This window comes from Phyllostomus hastatus, unplaced genomic scaffold (assembly GCF_019186645.2).
Source record: "Phyllostomus hastatus isolate PE091 unplaced genomic scaffold, TTU_PhHast_1.1 phas_scaffold_501, whole genome shotgun sequence".
NCBI lineage: Eukaryota > Metazoa > Chordata > Mammalia > Chiroptera > Phyllostomidae > Phyllostomus > Phyllostomus hastatus.
The window spans coordinates 28,228,512-28,247,189 of NW_025334033.1; the positions used below are offsets into that span (position 1 = coordinate 28,228,512).

General features: G+C 38.5%; 1 protein-coding gene across 2 annotated transcripts in view; it reads left to right on the forward strand.

Annotated features, from left to right (window-relative positions):
• The window catches only part of TRIP4 (thyroid hormone receptor interactor 4), a 57,919-nt gene that overhangs the window by 36,087 nt on the left and 3,154 nt on the right, over positions 1 to 18,678 (forward strand). The window contains exon 12 of one of the 2 annotated variants that reach the window (XM_045823615.1): positions 15,388 to 15,490. The exons of the other annotated variant lie outside the window; for it this stretch is intronic. Coding sequence (XP_045679571.1) covers positions 15,388 to 15,490 — 103 coding nt within the window. The remainder of the gene's footprint in view (positions 1 to 15,387; positions 15,491 to 18,678) is intronic. 2 annotated transcript variants of the gene reach the window in all.

Here is an 18,678-nt window from a genome sequence, read left to right on the forward strand (position 1 = left end):
TCTCTTAGCACGTGATCTAGACCTAGACAAAACTGTAGACATGAGGAGGCTATTTCCCACACCTTTGTGCCTATTTTATCCCTCTGTGGGCCCTTTGCCCATTTTTTCAGTGTCTTTTTTTTTCCCCTCTACTTTTCTCCTTTTTGTGGGGGCGTTGTCAGTGTAGAAGTAATATAAAGCTTTACAGTTTTAGAGACCCTCACAGTGATTAACAGTGTAGTATAACTATTATATTTTCCTGTTGGGATACTCACATTCTAAAAAAGAACCCAGGAGCATCTGTCAGTGTGGGTGGTGGTTTTGACAAGGGACCTTCCTTTACTTTCTCATTTGTCAATCAAGCAAACTACCGCCTGATAGAAGATCAAATGATTCATATCGCTAGAAAGGTAGGCAGTCTTCTTTCTGCACAACTTTTGTAGAGAAGGGTGGGAAACTGTAATCCTAGTCTCTGGATTACCACAAGGCCTACAGAAATTAGAAATCTAATTAACAAAACACATCTTCTTGGTTTCTCCAGGCTACCCGTCTTTCAGGGTAGCATGATACTTCTCCTTGAATTTATATTCTCTCTTTTATCCTGAGAATGCTGAGGGGAGTGCATAGAAGTGTAAGGATCGTCCCAGATGTTGCCAGCCAGAAGTCATGGCAATTCTCCTTATGAATTTCCTGGTGCGAAAATGCCAGAAGCCTCTAAGTTCTATTAAACACGGGAGTCCCATGCTTATTTTCCTTACGGTCAGCTTTTCTATGGCTTGCTCCATTGTTTCTACTCTGTATTTGAGGGTAGCACATGAATGCATTCAGAGTTAATATTATCCCTATTTGGTGATTGTTTATCAGGTAAGGATCTTACCACTTTTAAAATAGTAGCTTTCCTAGTTGGCTGCTTTTGCAAAATATCTCAAGCACCCTCAGTAATCTGTTTGTGCTGGGGTTCTATGATGTACAAAATGTGATTGCCTAGTCTGTTTTACCAACCTTACTCTCATTTCTGCAAGAATGAGTTGAGAGTTGAGGAATAATAACCTGAGACTAGCATTTCCCAAACTATTCCATGGCATAGGTGTGCTCTGAAAAAAAAAAAAGGGGGGGTGTGATTGTGAGGCTTCCATGGTTACGTACATTGGAAAAATGTATTTGGATTCAATAAATTTGTTTACTGAAGACCTTGTCAGAGTTCTTAATTTACTAGTGTGTATTTTGACTCTCTGATATCATTCTCTGATATTTCTGGTGGATATAACTTGGAGTGTTCACAAAACTTTTTTACCACAATCTACCCCCACCACACACACACACACACACACACACACACACACACACACAGAAACACTGCCTATTTTCATACTGTAGAACTGGTATCTTGTCTGTACAGTTTAGGAACTGCTAGTCTGGGTGTGTTTGGTTTTCTTTTATCCTCATAGGTCAGCTCACTGAGGGAGTATCATCCAGGAGACACTTTCCTGACCTATGTCTTCCTTCTGCATTTCCACACTCATTTCTCATCACCCAGCTGAACTGCATTTTCTTTGAAAACCAGTGTGGATATAGTGATTTTTATTTCAACTAAAACTAATCTCCTATGTGACTTGGGCCACGTTTTACTTCTCCATGTTGCTCCAGATTTTCCTTTCCCCAAAGAAACTCTAACTTACTTCCTGACCTCGTGTTCTTTGCCTTTCTTTGATAAGTTAAAATACACTAAGCCGTTACTAATTTCAGCATAGTGTGGTCATTTAGTTAAAAAAGAAAAATAACTAACAGCCCTGGCCTGTGAGTCTCAGTGGATTGAGCACTGGCCTGTGAACCAAAAGGTCACCAGTTTGATTCCCAGTCAGGACACATGCCTGGGTTGCAGGCCAGGTCCCCAGTGGGGGACGTGTGAGAGGGAACTGATCTGTGTATCTCTCACACATCCATATTTCTCTCCCTCTCTTTCTCCCTCATTTCCCGTCTGTCTAAAAATAAATAAATAAAATCTTTAAAAATATAACAGAAAAGGTTTTATTAGTGGTTGTTTAAAATCAAGTGCACTACAGGAGAAGTGGCTTTAGAATATGTGCCTAACGTGCTTCCCCTGAGCTAAGAATTTGTCTTCCCTTTTATCTTTTAAGAATAGTGTGGCTGGCATGGCTGATTTGTGCCAGAAAAAAAAATCCCACTAGACCTTCAACCCTCCTGAGTAATAGCAGGGGATCAACCTAGACAAGGTAGAAGTACTACAGAAAGCACTGTAGGCTCAACTCAGGAGAGAGGTAGATGAGAGCCATCTAGTTAAAACTTCCGTATTCCCCTGGAAGGAGCCCATGCCGTTTGCCAGCATTTTATCTGCCAGCAGCAGATGTAAACTCTCAGAAACAGCAGGGAGGATGTTGACTGCAACAATGCATCAAGGCTGTGGTTTGTAACCTCAATAGTAAGGCAGTTAAAACTTTTTTTTTTAACAAAGACATTTTGATCGCCAAATCCATAACCATTAGCAGCTGTGGTTTGAACAGTTCTCTAGACCTAACAAGTTTTCAAACAAAGTTGAGTTGGTGGCTTTTATTTCTGCATGTCTGTTCTGTGTTATGTTTGTGCTATTTTTATCTGCCTTCAGTAGAAAATCTGACTTGTCTGAAATCTCCAAGGTCATTGATTATTTAGTGTCTTCTGTATTGAATCCATTTCTCTCCTACCATTTTACTGAACCTCTAGTCCATTTGATCTTACGGTTTTTATAATAACCAATACCCTATCTTTAAGGAATTATGTTGATGAAGTTCTGCTGTTGGGTGCCTGTATAACTGACCTTAGCAGTAGAATTGCAGTCATCCTGTGGGGAAGACTTCTATAAGAGTAGCCAGGCAATACCGATCTTCAGGAAAATTTGCACTTCATGTGTGCAAATCATTGGCTTGTATCACCGATGGATTGACTGTAAGCCTGAGAGGTGAGAAATTAGAAAATGAAGAAAGCAATTAATAGTAAATATTCAAACCAGGCATTGGCCCTAAATAATGTGGAGTCCCCAAATTCTCTGATTCAAAATATTTGAAAAGGTCCTCTCTCTTGAGAAAACGTGCCAATTTATAGACCCAAAAGTGTATGTTTCTAAGAGATTTTGAGGGCTGTATCCAAGAAGCAACGAAGAGGAGAATTGAGTATTTGCCACAATCAGCCTAACCCTAGGCAGTTCTTTAAAATCACAGCTCACTTGAGAGTGACAGGAAATGTAGTTTCAGAGTTCTGATGATGACTAGAACTTTTACTACACTTTCTGACCGTCAGAACAGACTGTCTTTCAAGTTTTTTGTGACCCTAGTATTAAGTGTTCATTTAATGAGTTGACAGCCATGTACATTATTTTAATAATCTAGTAAGCATTATGCTTTCTATTGTATTTATCCTGAAGATAAGAGGAGAATATTAACACTTTTATGTACACTTTTTAATGTTAAACTTTTCATCTGAAAATGAATATGTAATTCTTAAGATTTTTTTTTGCTTCTAGATTTTAATTTTAATGATCTTGAAACAACATAGTTTAGTACCAGATGTTTCAACAAACATTATAATCACTAAACTGTGAAATCAGCATTATTTATATCTGATCAGCTATATAAAACTCATTGATTTTTCTAATGAAAAAGACAGTACAGCCCTGGCTGGTGTGGCTCAGTGGATTGAATACCAGCCTGTGAATCAAAGGGTTGCCAGTTTGATTCCCAGTCAGGGCATATGCCTGGGTTGCAGGCCAGATCCTCATTTGGGGGAGTACAAGAGGCAATCACACATCAATGTTTCTCTCTTTCTCCCTCCTTTCCCCTCTCTCTAAAAAGAAAGAAATAAAACCTTAAAAAGAAAAAAGCAGTATAAATTTCAAAGAATAAGGGGAGACCACTAATTAAAAGCCATGTTTACTAATCTAGCACCATGATTCCAGTCTCAGAACCTCCCAAGCAACTGGAAGGAAGAAGAGAAGAGGTGAGGATATTGGAAAAGTAAGGATAGTTCTTAACTTGTGGCCCCATGTGTGCTCGAGGGTCCCGCAGGGTCCAGGAAAGGCTGAGACTGGAGAGTAAGCCACAGCTTTTGGTTCAGATCCTGAAGGAGGCCTTGAGGAGAGTAGGATCAGGATTTCCTGGAGGCAGTGCTGGAGCGGGCCTCATGAATTACCGGGTTTCTTCTCGGCATCTGGTCCTTTTTAACTTCTTCAAGTTTTTAGCCAGGTTTGGTATGTCCTGAGCCAGATACAAGCCAGGTTGCCAAAAGTAAGTCCAAGCAGGAATTGGAGCGTGATGTCAGCAAAGAGGGTGCGAATGGTGTGGCAGGTCAATGGGCTGTTCCTCAAATTTTAAGTATTTATTCATCAATATGTACTTGAGTGTCTACCACAAATCAGACACTGTTTTAGACACTAAAAAAAACAAAAAGTTAAATCAGGCATGGATTCTATCCTCAGAATGTTTGAAAGACCACTAGGTATATAAGATATGTGTGTAAACCAATACAAAATGAAAAACAAAGACAACTGTTTCAAGAGAAGTAAAGACTGCCTCTGAGGAATGTAAAGGAGAAAAAGGTTTGCTTCTAGCTGGGAGGTATCATAGAAAGGCTTTATGAAAAAGATGGCTTTTGAATTAGCCTTGAAGGGTAGTAATAATAAAATCTGTTACTTTTTGATCAATTATGTGCCATGCCCATTATGTATGTTATTTTCCAACCCTCATAACAAGTTCAAGCAAGGTATCTTTACCCCTCTTTTAGAAATAATAGAATTGAAGACTAAGAGAGGTAAAATAACTGTGTACTGTTGGTCAATAAATGGTAGAATTAGGATTGGTGTTCAAATCTTGCTACTTAGATGACAGACAAGCATATTCCAAGGAAAGGGAGTAAGGTGAGGTAGGAAAATGTGGGCCTGGGTGGAGAGTAATACCAAACCAGTTTGTTGAGGGAAGAGTGTGAGTGAAGAGGAACAAGCAGCAAACAAAAATGGAAACAAATGTTTTGGTTAGAGGTGGATACCTTTGAGTGGCAGGCTACAGGGGGAAGACTTTTCTGTAGTCATTTGTGGGAAGGGGAAAGGTGTTTAGAAGTGATCAGAGCCTCACTTGAGGAACATGAATCTGGCAGCAAACGGAAGATGAAGTGCCGTGAAAAGACTGATGGTAGGTAGACTAGGGAGAAGGCTGTAACTGTCCAACATAGAGATATTTTAAAAATTCTGCTCTGATAATGCCAGTGGAATTAGACAAGACATGCAAGAGGTTTTATGTAGGTAGAATCAACCACTTACTGTGACACCTTTGTTTTACCTGTAAGTAAACTCAGGCTTAGAGAGAAAGTGGTCTGTTTGATCTAGAAGGAATCTGCTGTAATCTTGCTGTCTTACTGCAGTCTTTTCAAGGCTTCTTGATTTGTCATCCAGTCTACTGTATGAACCAGGTGGCAAACCATCTAATTTAAGATTTTATTGCTCAGAATATTATATAACCAACATTCAGCAAGTATTTATTGACCATGTGTCACATACCAGGTACTGTGCCAAAGACTAAGGATCCAGAGTTTTAACAAGATACTTCATTCCCTTTAGATCTTTAAATCTACTAGAAGAGAACTAGACAAGAAAACCCATCCATAATAATTATCATATGAACAAAGGCATACACAAAAGAGGGGACCTAACTCCTAACTCAGCTGGAGGTAGGGTAGAGAGGGCTCAGGAGGCTTCTAAAAACTGAGTCCTGAAGAAGGCAGAATTTATGTCTTCCTCAATACATACCACGCTGTATCATGTGTCTATGTTCTTGCCCACAAGGAGAGTTTCCTATTCATTCTTTAAAACAGCTCAGATGTCTCTTTCTGTAGAGTCTTGCTTGACCTCAGCTCAATTCTTCCTTGGCAGGATGAATTGCTTCTTTCTCTGGGCTACTGTGTTCTTATTTCTATTATTGCATTTTTTTACTTTTTTTTTTGTAACTGCCAAAAACATATGTTCACATTTAGTTTCTTTAGATGGTCATCATCTGTGTCTTATTTATCTTTTTATCTCCAGTATCCTAGCACATAGCCTGGTACATAGTAAATGCTCAATAAAAGTGAAGCATATTGAGAAGCAGGCAATGGTTGATATATGAAAAGCCACAAATGCTTTGTGAAGGAATCTGAATTGTATTCTGAAGGCAACCATGTAAGTGATATAATGAGATGTGTATTTTAGGAAGATTGTTCAGGCATCAGTAGGAAGGAAGGACTGGATGGGGAAAGCCTAAAAACCAGGAGATGATTGTCCAGGTGAGACATGATGAAGGCTCTGCAACAACATTCTGGCAGTTGAGTTGGACAGAAACGAACAAATGATTGAAATATTTAGGATGTAAAGTCTATAGGACTTAGTGATTTGATTGGATATGAAGAATGAGAAGAAGTCTAGGATAAACATGGGTTTCTGGCTGTGGTGAGTGGGTGAATGGTAGTACCATTAGTCCAGGTGGAATATACCAAAGAAGAGAATTTTCTTTTAAATGATTTCTTAAAATAAATGAGCTATTATTATAGCAGTGAAGGAGAGGTGTTCTCTAGTGTGTGATCATCATACAAAAATCAATTTTTCTGTAAATTTTTATTTGCATAGTTTAAAATATTTTAATGTTTAGGGTTTTTTTAAAAAGATTTTATTTACCTACTTTTAGAAGAGAGGAAGAGAAATATCAATTGGTTACCTCTTGCATGCCCCCAACTGTGGAGCTGGCCCACAACCCAGACATGTGCCCTGACTGGGAATCAAACCAGCCATCTTTTGATTCACAAGCTGGTGCTCAATCCACTGAGCCACACCAGCCATTGCTAATGTTTTGTTCTAAAAGGCAAATCTTATGTGATAAAGAGGTACTGTTAGTATAAATAATGCCAGATTACTTGATAATGATCTTATCTTGATATGTCATCAGAGGTGAAAGGATTCTAAGCTCTGCTTCAAAATAGTTCTCAGTTAAGTCAAACTAGACATTGGGAGATAATATCTAAATTTGGCAGAGTCCTTACCTCAAGAGAAGTCTTAGCATTCTGAGGTATTGGTTCCAAGGTAGACTTCAGTGATTAAGAACCTTACAATGTAGTATCTTTAATTAAGAGTAATTTTATTTTGGTTCTCACTAGTTTAAGTTGGAGTGAAGTCCTGCTATATGAAAATTAAGACCAGAAAAAGTTATGAATGGGTGATTTCCATTTAGGTCTTGAAAACTCAGGGCAGAAAACTACGGCATTAATTGTAGAGAAATACACTTGAGTGGGTTCTACTGCATGTGGAGGTTCTAGCATAGGGTTCCAAAAAGCACAGAAAGCCTCTGGAAATTTTACGGTGAGTAGGATGGGACCAGGAGACCAGTGCTGTGTGACTTCAACCAGATCATCACCCTCAAATAACTTTAAGACCCATAAGCCACATACTACTTATCCGTTATTCTTTCTACCTGGAGCAAATATGCATTTGTCTGTATCACTGAGCTGGAGCCCCATGTCTTTGATACATGGTTTGAATTGTCTGCTGGTAAATGCATGGGAGTTAAGCTATCTTAACTCCCACTTTGGGAGCCCACTTTGGGCCAATTGGCATGATTTTATCCAACCCCAATTAAACATACAGTGGTCAAAGTATCATGAGTTACTCTCATGCGAGAACCCTTTTGTCCCCCAGTAGAGTGGGGCCTGAGGTGCTAGTTATCCTTTGAACACCTTGAATTGCTTGAAGGAAAATGTAAATAAGAACTACTTATCAGAGAACACAGTTGCTTTCAGGATCTGCTGCTTTGGATTTCTGCTTGTGGCCTTTTTATCAGACTCATTTCCTTCTCCCTTTCTGTGTATTATCACCTTGATCTACTTGGAGTTTGTTTTCAGCTCACTAGATTTCAGAGCCTGATTTTATGTCCTATCTAGTTCCTCAAAATTAAACCAAGAAAGCCTACAGCAAATATATGTTCCTTGTCAATTGCTTTCTTCTTGACTGCGTTAGCTCTTAGTTCTCTGGAGACAGTTATAAGATTAATAGGTCATCTGGGGATTTGTGAACAGTGACATCATTTAGGAGTTACTGATCATTTCACTACAAGGACTGAAATGGAGGCACACTGGCAAAGTTGGTAGAAATGCCCACTTGGTTCTGAGTCAGTAGTAGTTGCCCAAAAGTACTAAACTTTTTTTTCCTTTCATGAAAATAGCAAAAGAAATGTTTTCCCATGACTGGTGAACAATTTTCCTCTGGAGGGGAGAAGAAAATGACTGTTTAGTAGTTAATTACCTGTTATGTTAAACAGCTGTGAAACTTATGAGGCATGAAAGAAGAGTTCACTACCCCCGCCACCCCCCTCGGGCTGGAAACCAGTTGTCTTGGGCAAGAACAGCATCAGCTTCCTGAGTTGTCTGCGACAATCTGAATGGTTGCTTTGAGTTGCCCGCTTCATCTTAAAACCCACAATGCCTATTGTGCTGTGTCCTTAATCTAACATTTTCCCTTAATTGGATTTGACATCAGAGTTTATTGACATTCTTCATAAATATGAATCCTCCTCTCTTAATTTAGTCTTTCTCTGAGTCAGCTACATTTTAGTCTTGACTCTAAGACCAGAAATTCCTTTCTTGTCTCTGACCTGTAGTGTGTAATGTGGTCCGTAGTGCCCAGGCCGCAGTTGCAGATTGTGTGTTTTTTGAAATACTGAGGTTCTTCCAAGCTGAATTTGCTTTAATGCATTTTGCCATGCAAAATAATCTCTTCTTCCAATGCATAGGCCTTACTTTACTTTATTTCTTGTAGGCTACTTTGTTCTTCAGCTCAGTTTTTTAATGAGCCTCTTGAAGTTCAGTGATAGAGCTTGGGAAAAGGGACAGTCACATGAAACTTGGAATAAGACTCAATTGGGAAAGTTGATTTTTTTTATTGAGTTTATTGGTTCACAAGAGAAAGATGATTTTAATGATTATCTTTATTGCGAGGCATGAATGGGTCCAAGGAACCTCTTGTTCTAAAATTTTATTTATGCATTCCTTTTCCCTTTATTTGATATTTGCTTACTGTGTTAATGTGTATCAGGGCAGTTTTTTTTTTTAACATAGGGCTTTTTGGACACTCGCTAAGACACAGAAGTATTAATTTTAGCTTGAGGTATAACACATTACAGAGTAGCACCTGGTTTTACCCAGTTACAGTCCGAGGAGTCTCCAGTTCCCAGCATGTGCATATTCAGCATTATTAAGTTAAGCTTAATGCACAAGTTGGTAAATTCCTTATTCTTTCATTCAACAAGTGTTTACTGATTTCCCAGCTATGTGCCAGGCATGATTCTAGGTGCTGATAAGTAAATTTTGACAAAAATACCTGCCTTCGTGGAGGTTTCATCCTAGTAAGGGGAGGCCAAATTAAAATTTTTAAATAAGTAAATAATATAGTACCAAATGATAGTAGGTACTGTACCAAAAAAAAAAAAATAAGGTGGGAGAGAAAGTTAAGAGTGCCAGGTTTGTGAGAAGATTGGTGCTGAATGTTAGAAAGAATAATCAGGGAAGACTCAACAAAGCTGACTTTTACAGTCCTGAACAGAGAGGAAGCTCTGTGGGTATCTAGAGGGGGAGCATTCCAAGAAGAGGAAAGAGGCAAGTGCAAAGACCCTGAGGCAGGAGCAGCAAGGAAGCCAGAGTGGCTGGAGGAGAAGGAAAATGGGTAGAGCAGTAGGAAAAGGCATTAGAAAGGAAATGGGGCCCATATTGTCTAGGGACCTGTAGGTCATGGTGAGGAGTTAGGCTGTCATTCTGACTGAGATGAAAAACGTTTAGAGAGTTTTAAGCAGAGTCACATGATCTGATTTTTTTTTTTTTTTTAATTGCTCTGGCTGCTGTTTTGAGAATAGACCAGAGGGGGTTATGGACCAAAACAGAGAGACCAATTAGGAGGTTATTGTGGTAATCCAAGTAGACATTATGATGGCTGGACCAGGAAAGTAGCCATAGAGGTCTTAAGAAATGGTGAAATATTGGATATCTTTTGAAGGTTGAGTTAACAGGATTTCCCAGTGGGTCAGTTGTGGAGTTTTTGGCCTGAGCAATTAGAAGGATGGAATAACTATTTATTTATTTTATTTATTTTTATTTTTTAAAGCTTTATTTATTTATTTTTAGAGAGAGGGTAAAGGAGGGAGAAAGACAGAGAAACATCAATGTGTGGTTGCCTCTTACGCACCCCCTGCTGGGGACCTGGCCCACAACCCAGGCATGTGCCCTGACTGGAAATTGAACCAGCAACCGTTTGATTTGCAGGCTGGTGCTCAGTCCATTGAGCCACACCAGCCAGGGCTATTTATTTATTTTAAAGGGTATGACTAAGAGAGGAGTGGGTTTGGGAAGGAAATCCAGGACTTTGATTTTTTTTTTTAATTTTAGTAAAATGTCTAAAATATAAAATTTACCATTATAACCATTTGAAGTGTACAGTTCACTGGCATTAAGTACATTCGCAATGTTGTGCAACTATCACCACTACCCATCTCCAGAATTTTTTTTATTATTCCAGACAGAAACTCTTTACCCATTAATTAATAATTCCTTCTTTCTCTGCCCTCTCTCCCTCAGCCCCTGGTAACCTCTATTCTTTCTGTTTCTATGAATTTGCCTGTTCTAAGTACCATGTACAGGGTGTGGCAGAAGTAATGCCTGCGTAAGTGTGGTTTGTAGGGTAATAATTTATAGTTTTGATTTGAACATTTCACCTAAAATGTCATATGGTGTATTTGGGTGTGATAGTGTTATGTTACAGAATTCCATGCTTATGATTTTGCAATAAAAGATTTTGTAATAAAAAAAGGGGGCATTATTTGTGCCAGACCCGGTATAAGGGGAATCATACAATATTTACCCCTTTGTGTCTGGCTTATTTTACTTAGCATTATGTTTCAAGATTCATCCATCTTGTAGCATGTATCAGAACTTCATTTCTTTTTAAGGCTGAATAATATTCATTCTATGTATATACATACCACATTTTCTTTATTCGTTTATCTACTCATGGACATTTAGATTGTAGAAACTAGTGGCTGTTGTGAATAATGCTACTACGAATATCTGAGTCTCAGTTCTTTTGGGTATATACCTAGGAGTGGAGCGGCTGGATCATATCATATTCTGTGTTTAAGTTTTTGAAGAAACACCAAACTGTTTTTCCACAGCAGCTGGCCCATTTTACATTCACACCAACAGTGCCTAAGGGTTCCAATATTTATTCTTACTAACACTTGTTATCATCCATATTTTTGTTTTTGTTTTGTTTTATAATATCCATGCTAGTTAGTGCATACCTCGTTTTGATATGCATGTTCAGGACCTTATTTTTTAGTTTTATTGATATATAATTGATATATAACATTGTATTAATTTAAGGTATACAAATAATGATTTGATATATATATATAAACTGAAAAATGATTACCACAATAAGTTAACATCCATCACTTCTCATAGTTACAAATCCAGGAGAAAAGAGGTCTGAGACCTGATCCCTGAAGCATACCAACATTTAAAGGGTGGGGAGATGAGGAGTGGTCAGTAAAGCAACAAAACTAGGAAGAGAATGTTATCCTGGAAGCCAAGTGAGAAATGTGTTCCAACAAGGAGGGAGAGACGAGTTTTGTCAGGTTCTACAGATAAGTAATTAAGATGAAAATTGAGAAACTTGGAAATGAACAATGACCTTTACAAGAATAGTTTTGGTGGAGTGATGGGAGTGAAAGCCTGTTGATAGTGAATTCAAGAAAACCTTGGAGAGGAATTTAAGGCAGGGAATACAGGTAATTTTTTAATGAATTTTATGAAAGGGAATCTGAGAAACAGGGCAGTAGCGAGAGGAGAATGTGGGATCTGGAGAGTTTGTTTTATAGCAGAAAGTATATTTGCTAATGAGGTTAGTTAAGTAGAGAGAGAACATTTATTTATTTATTTATTTATTTATTTATTTATTTATTTATGCTGTTATAGTTGTCCCATTTCCCCCTCCTTTATTGTCCTCTGCCCTGCATCCCCTTCCACCTGCATTTCCCCCTCCCATCGCACTTTCCCCTCAGTTCATGTCCATGGGTCGTACATATAAGTTCATTGGCTTCTCCATTTCCTATACTATTCTTAGCTCCCCCGTCTATTTTGTATCGATCATTTATGCTTCTTACTCCCTGTATCTTTCCCCCATTCTTCCCCCTCCCATTCGCTGCTGATAACCCTCCATGTAATCTCTATTTCTATGATTCTGTTCCTATTATAGTTGTTTCCTTAGTTTGTTTTGTTTTTGTTTTTTTAGGTTCAGTTGTTGATAGTTGTGACGTTGTTGCCATTTTAATGTTTGTATTTTTTATCTTCTTTTTCTTAGATAAGTCCCTTTAACATTTCATATAATAAGGACTTGGTAATGATGACCTCCTTTAACTTGACTTTATCTGGGAAGCACTTTATCTGCCCTTCCATTCTAAATGGTAGCTTTGCTGAAGAGAGTAATCTAGGTTATAGGTTCTTGCCTTTCATGACTCTGAATACTTCTTTCCAGCCCCTTCTTGCCTGCAAGGTTTCTTTTGAGAAATCAGCTGATAGTCTTATGGGAACTCCTTTGTAGGTAACTCTCTCCTTTTCTCTTGCTGCTTTGAAGATTCTCCCCTTATCTTTAATCTTGGGTAATGTAATTATGATGTGCTTCCTTGTGTCCAACTTCTTTGGGACTCTCTGAGCTTCTTGGACTTCCTGGAAGTCTATTTCCTTTGCCAGACTGGGGGATTTCTCCTTCATTATTTGTTCAAATAAGTTTTCAGTTTCTTGCTCTTCCTCTTATCCTTCTAGCACCCCTATGATTGAAGTGTTGGAACATTTAAAGTTGTTGTAGAGGTTCCTCAGCCTCCACAAAAGAATTTTGGATTCTTGTTTCTTCATTCTGTTCCAATTGAATGTTTATTTCTTCTTTCTGTTCCAAATTGTTGATTTGAGTCCTAGTTTCCTTCCCTTCACTGTTGGTTCCCTTTTATTTTCCTTTATTTCACTTTGCATAGCCTTCACTTTTTCCTCCATTTTTCAGACTGTACTCAACCATTTCTTTGAGCATCCCAATTACCAGTGTTTTGAACTCTGCATCTGATAGGTTAGCTATCTCTTCATCGCTTAGTTCTATTGTTGGATCTTTGTTCTGTTCTTTCATTAGGGCCATATTTTTTTGTCTCAGGCACCTGTTACATAGTAAGGGGTGGACCCTTAGGTATTTGCGAGGGCCAGGCAACCCACATTGCTGTGCTGTGATGCTGTATGTGGGGGAGGGGTCCGAGAGGGAACAATGCCTCTTGCTGGGCTCTTGGCCAGCTTTCAGTTACTTCCCCCCACCACCCACAAGCAAATTGGGCACTTTTGGTGTTGGTTCGTGGGTAGGTGGGCTTGTGTACATTCTAGGACCCTGTGGGTCTCTCCAATGGACTTGCCTGTGAGGCTGCAACCCCCACAGGTTTTAACTCCAGCACTATTTCCCTGTGCTGGAACCCTGGGTTGTCTGGTCTGTCTCACTTCCCATTTATTCTTTCCACTCATCTGCACACAAATGTGGGACTGCCCGGTCCACGAGCCACCACCTTGTCACGAGTCCGCTCTGCCCCCGCTGCCCATCTCTTCCCCTCCTACCGGTCTGAATGAATGTTTCTTCTTTAATTCCTTGGTTGTTGGACTTCCATATAGTTCCGTTTTTGGCAGTTCTGTTTTTGTTTGTTTGTTTGTTTGTTTTTAATTTGTTGTTCTTCTTTTGGTTGTGTGATAAGGCAAAGTGTATCTCTACCTGTCCCTCCATCTTGGCCAGGATTCCAAGAGAATGTTTATTGATGCAGATGAAAAAGGAGAGAATGACTGAAATGGCTTGTAGTTTTGAAAAAGTAGAGCTTGTGAAGTCCGGGCAGCATTATCTTCTGCCTTAACATTCTAAGACAAAGAAGAGAGAGCAGGAAAAGTGAAGAGATATTAATTGTGATTACTGTTGCTTTGGCCTCTGTAGAATTAGGTTTAAAGATCTTGATAGCAGCCTTTGGTTTTACTTGCACCCCAGCAATAACAGGTGGACCCTACTTTTCTTTGAGTTCTAAAGATCTAGGGGATAAAGAAAGAAGAGGGTTATCCTCCCATCTTTAGTCTTTCTTTTCTACCATGAACACTTTGTCCTTTCCTGTGAATATAATTGTGGCTGATACTTGATATTAAGCTATGTTTTATCAAAGTACATGCCACACCTGTCCCACACTGAAAAGCCATGATATGTGGGCAGGGGCAAAAGCTGTTTAAAATCCTTTTTTTCTCCACAGCATTACTTATCACATAGCCAGTAAAGAAGTTTAACTGTTCATGCTTCCACTTGTTACAGTGAAATTTGAATTTTCTTACTGAATGTTCCATTTCTACTTTAGAGGCTTAGATTTGTGGAGGACACATCTTAGCAGGTGAATAAGAATGGAAAATAATTTCATATTTTTGATGGTAATTACTAGGATAAAGGTTCCTCTGGTAATGAAGTCTGACCCATGCTCACAGTCAACCTATAAGTCATAATTGTTGAACATGCTAAACACAAGACATCCCAAGGTATGGAATAATGAAATATCAGGTTAATTGGGCATTGCTGGAGAGTGCTTTCTGCCAGTCCCCAGTTGTTTCTTAAATTGTGATTGCATGGTCAGCATAATCTTACTCTAGGTTTTGTGTCTGTCTCTGCAGAGGGAGTAAAAGTCCAAAGTATTCACCCAGTTTTGTTTTGTGTTAAGAGATCCAAAGGAGGCTTCTAAATAATTTTCAGAATCACCCTACCAGTTACCTTTTCACCCTAAGTCTGGAACGAGTCCAGCAAAACAGCTTTTCCATGTTCATACCTTTCAGAATGAATCATCTTCCTTCCCTTTAGTAAGAGAAGGGCTCCATTGACTGTTTCCAGCAGAATTTTTACACATGTTCTATTTTTCTTAAATCTTCCTGTGTTTCACTTGAATTGAACCTAGGGGGTGCCCAGTGTTCTCGAAAGAGACCTCTGAATCTCCCAACTTACACTTACGTTAAAGGAACAGTCAGTTCTCGTTCTTCTGGGGAAATCTCAGGCATCCTTTTTTTAAAGAAGTTGTTCACATTATAGGAAGTCAAAATGGTAGACAATAAACTATATAAAAATACTGTGGTAAGGCCTGGGGAAAGGTGAAGATTTGTTTGTTCTTGTTTGTTGAGCATAATCCTCTTTATCTGAGTGTGAAATGAAGAGTACTGTCACCAGCATGTCGAGGTGAATCTGGGACATCGAATGATCTTTTTGAAATTCAAAATTTGTCCCAAACAGACTGAACTTTGTATTTTTATATTTCACAGTACCCAGACATGAGTCAAGAATCTGATTCTCCATTTGTTTTCATCTGCACAAATCCCCAGGAAATGATTGTGAAGTTTCCTATTAAAGGAAATCCAAAAATCTGTAAGTGACAAGCTTTGATGGTCTAATTTTTTTTTTTGCATCTCACTTGTTTAACTTTAAAATTATTTTTTTCTTTTTACCCTGTTCTATAGCATCTCAAGTGTTGGGAGATTAATAAAATTATATTTATTGATAACTCTAATGTCAGGTTAACTACAGGAGAGACTTTCCAAAGTGAACCTTCATCCACAATTATTGGCATGCTAGTGAATCACTCTAAATTTCAATTTTAGGACCCAGGACATGGAAATCCTATTTGTCAACCCAAAGAACATGCTTTGTTCTGCTATACTGCTCATTAAAGGAAGTAGTAAGCTAGCGCCAGTGGCAACATTGTCATTTATTCATAGTTCCTCAGTATTCAAGAATAAGACAACTTTTTAAGTGTCTATTCTTGAGTATCTATTTTGGAGGCATCACTTCCCACTATTTCTTTCATTACTGGTTTCCTAGAGCTTTGTCCTAGCCCTCTTGCTTTTCATCTCTTTGAAACCTCTTGATGATTTCTTTTTCTGAAACTTTTGCTTATGTGTTTGTGGTTATATGTCTGTATATGCACTCCTTAGGTAGATCTTTCAACTTTCAACTTTTCTTCAACTTCCATCTTCTCTTCTTCTGTCTTCTATAGCAGCCTTTTCTATTTCAAAGCAATATCAAGAAACATATAGTGGTATCCTCCCTGCTTAACTTTTTTTCAGAAACAGCATCAACAACCCTCCCATTTGCTCACATCAGTTACTATTTTGTGACATTGCTTTCCCATTGTGTGAACTGGATGATTCTCGGGTGAGCATTGTCTTCAGCTGTGCACAGATCTGCCTCACCTGGTACCTTGGAGACGCACTAGCCATTTTATGAATCTGTTCTGTTGAGAAGTGCTTCTAAACTATAATGTAAATAAAAATCGCCTATAAACCTATATAGACAGGTTTCTAGGCCTTCTCACAAGTGATATGGATGTTGTTGGTCAACTGAGTACACTTTGAGTAATACTGCTTTTAATCACAAAATGAAATTCTTTGAGTATGAATTCAGGTTAAGGTATACTCACTATAAAATTCAAGCAACCCTCATAATTTAAGCGGTGTATGTTTCTGAGTTACCTACAAATCCGAAAATCTGAACATAAGTTGCCCTTAATTTATACAAATGATTTGCTTCAGATTATACACCAGTTGGTATCCAGGTGGCCCTGGAAATTCTTTTTCCTTCTTCTCCACTGTATAGGATTTAAATCTCTCTTTTTCTCTCCCTCTTTTTTGGTAGTGGCATTCTACCTCCTCCTCTGTTTCAGTCTCACCTTACTCTGGGCTCTGCTGGCAACACTGGTGGGAGGAGGACAATGTGGTAGGGCTCCTCTTCAAGGCACACTGCCACCTTGATCTTTAGCCCCAGTTACCTTTCTTAGCTTCCTCCACTATCTTGGTTTTTATCTGCTGCTTAAGCTCCTGTGAGAAAATGTTCTGTGTAAACAGAGATTAGATACTCTCTGAAATGTTGTACTTCAGTACTTTCTCTGCCTAGACAGAGACCTACCTTCAGCCCATATAGAGCCTTCATTTTTTTTTCATAAGAGTTAATAAGTGTGGGGGAGTGATGCTTTTAGGGAACAAGCTTTAATAACCTCTTGATTTCCCCCATTGTTTCTGTTAGTTAAAAGCTTTAAAAAGCCAAAACAGGCTATATGTTTATTTCAGGGACAACAGGGCTAGAAAGAAATTATGAGTCTACAGCTTCTTCCATTGTAGACCAGACAAGGGGGAAAACAGTGGTCAAAAACAATAAGTAGTAAAAATTTATTTAAAGGAAAAAAACAGGCTCACCAATCCCTGTGTGTCTCAGAAAAAAATTCTATTGAGAGGGAGCCAGAGTGAGGATTTAGTCTGGTATAAAGTTTCTATTCTCTATAACTCCCTGTTCCTTTACCCTCCATTCAATCTTACCATCTCTAAAATCCTTATCCTCTGCCAGAACTTCCTTGCCTTAGGCCATAGGGGCCACCTCTAGTAGTTTAAAACTGGGAAAGGCTTTAATCCCACTGCCACAGGGGAAAAATACATAGTTGGCTCTTAATTTGGAATGCTTTGTGGTTTATGCAAGATATATTGTTACTTGAAGTGGTTAAGTTCCGTTCCATAGTATTAATAATATTACTACTCCACTTAAATTACAGCCATAACTATGGCATTTTATTTATTTATCTATGTATTTATTTATTTTTGTGGTATGGCTTAGGGACCTAGCCACCTTTTGCAGATAAGTTCTATGAGAAATATATTCCAAGTTCTAAACTTTTGACTTGCAAATAAACGTATAGACTACATCCCATTTCCATGTTGTTATCATGTATATGTGTGTGTGTGTGTGTATGCCTTCAGTTAAAGGTTTATATTTTGATTTATGTTTTTGGCCATATAAACTTGAGCTTACTTGACCTGGGGATAATTGTGTTCCTTGAAATTGAAATAATTCAGAAAAGAGCAATGTGCAATATTATATCATTTGGCTGTGTGTCTGCTCAAATTAGGATATGCACAATAGTTAAGTATAGTAGTATAGGTTGAATGTTTAAAGAGATAAAGGAATCTTTTTACTTTAAGTTAACTACATGCTCTATAAACTCATGCAAATACTGCCTTATATTTTATGCAAAGGGTGTGAAAATCCCTGTAGGAGTTGTATCCATTGATGACAAATACTTTTCCCCTTTCAACTTCTTGCCCATCTGCTGCACATGCACTTGATTTTCTTTTAGCCACCATGATTGAGGGTGTGGTTTAACATTAAAATGATGCAGGTACTAAATGTGAAAGGATTGGGAAAATATAGAAAGTAAGCATTATCACTCCGCTTTTAAGAGAGTGTCCTGTATGTTACTGTACTTAACTGTCCAGGTCCTAAGTCTTGAAAGACCAGGCTGAACTAGAACTCCAAGTTCAGAATTCATGTAATCCAAGGGCAGCCATGATGACTGCTTTTTCATGCAGACCCCATCCTTTGCCCTCACTGCTCAGAGCTGACCCAAGAATTGCTACTATTGCCAGTCACTGTGGTAGATGTTAGGGAATGCAAAGAAGTCCTTATTTGTAAGATGATCACAGATTGCTGGCACATGTATGTTTTTTTTTAGGCAGTAGGCGATAAAAGAATTTCTGAATCGCTGGGAATGTCCTGGAAATCCTTGTTAC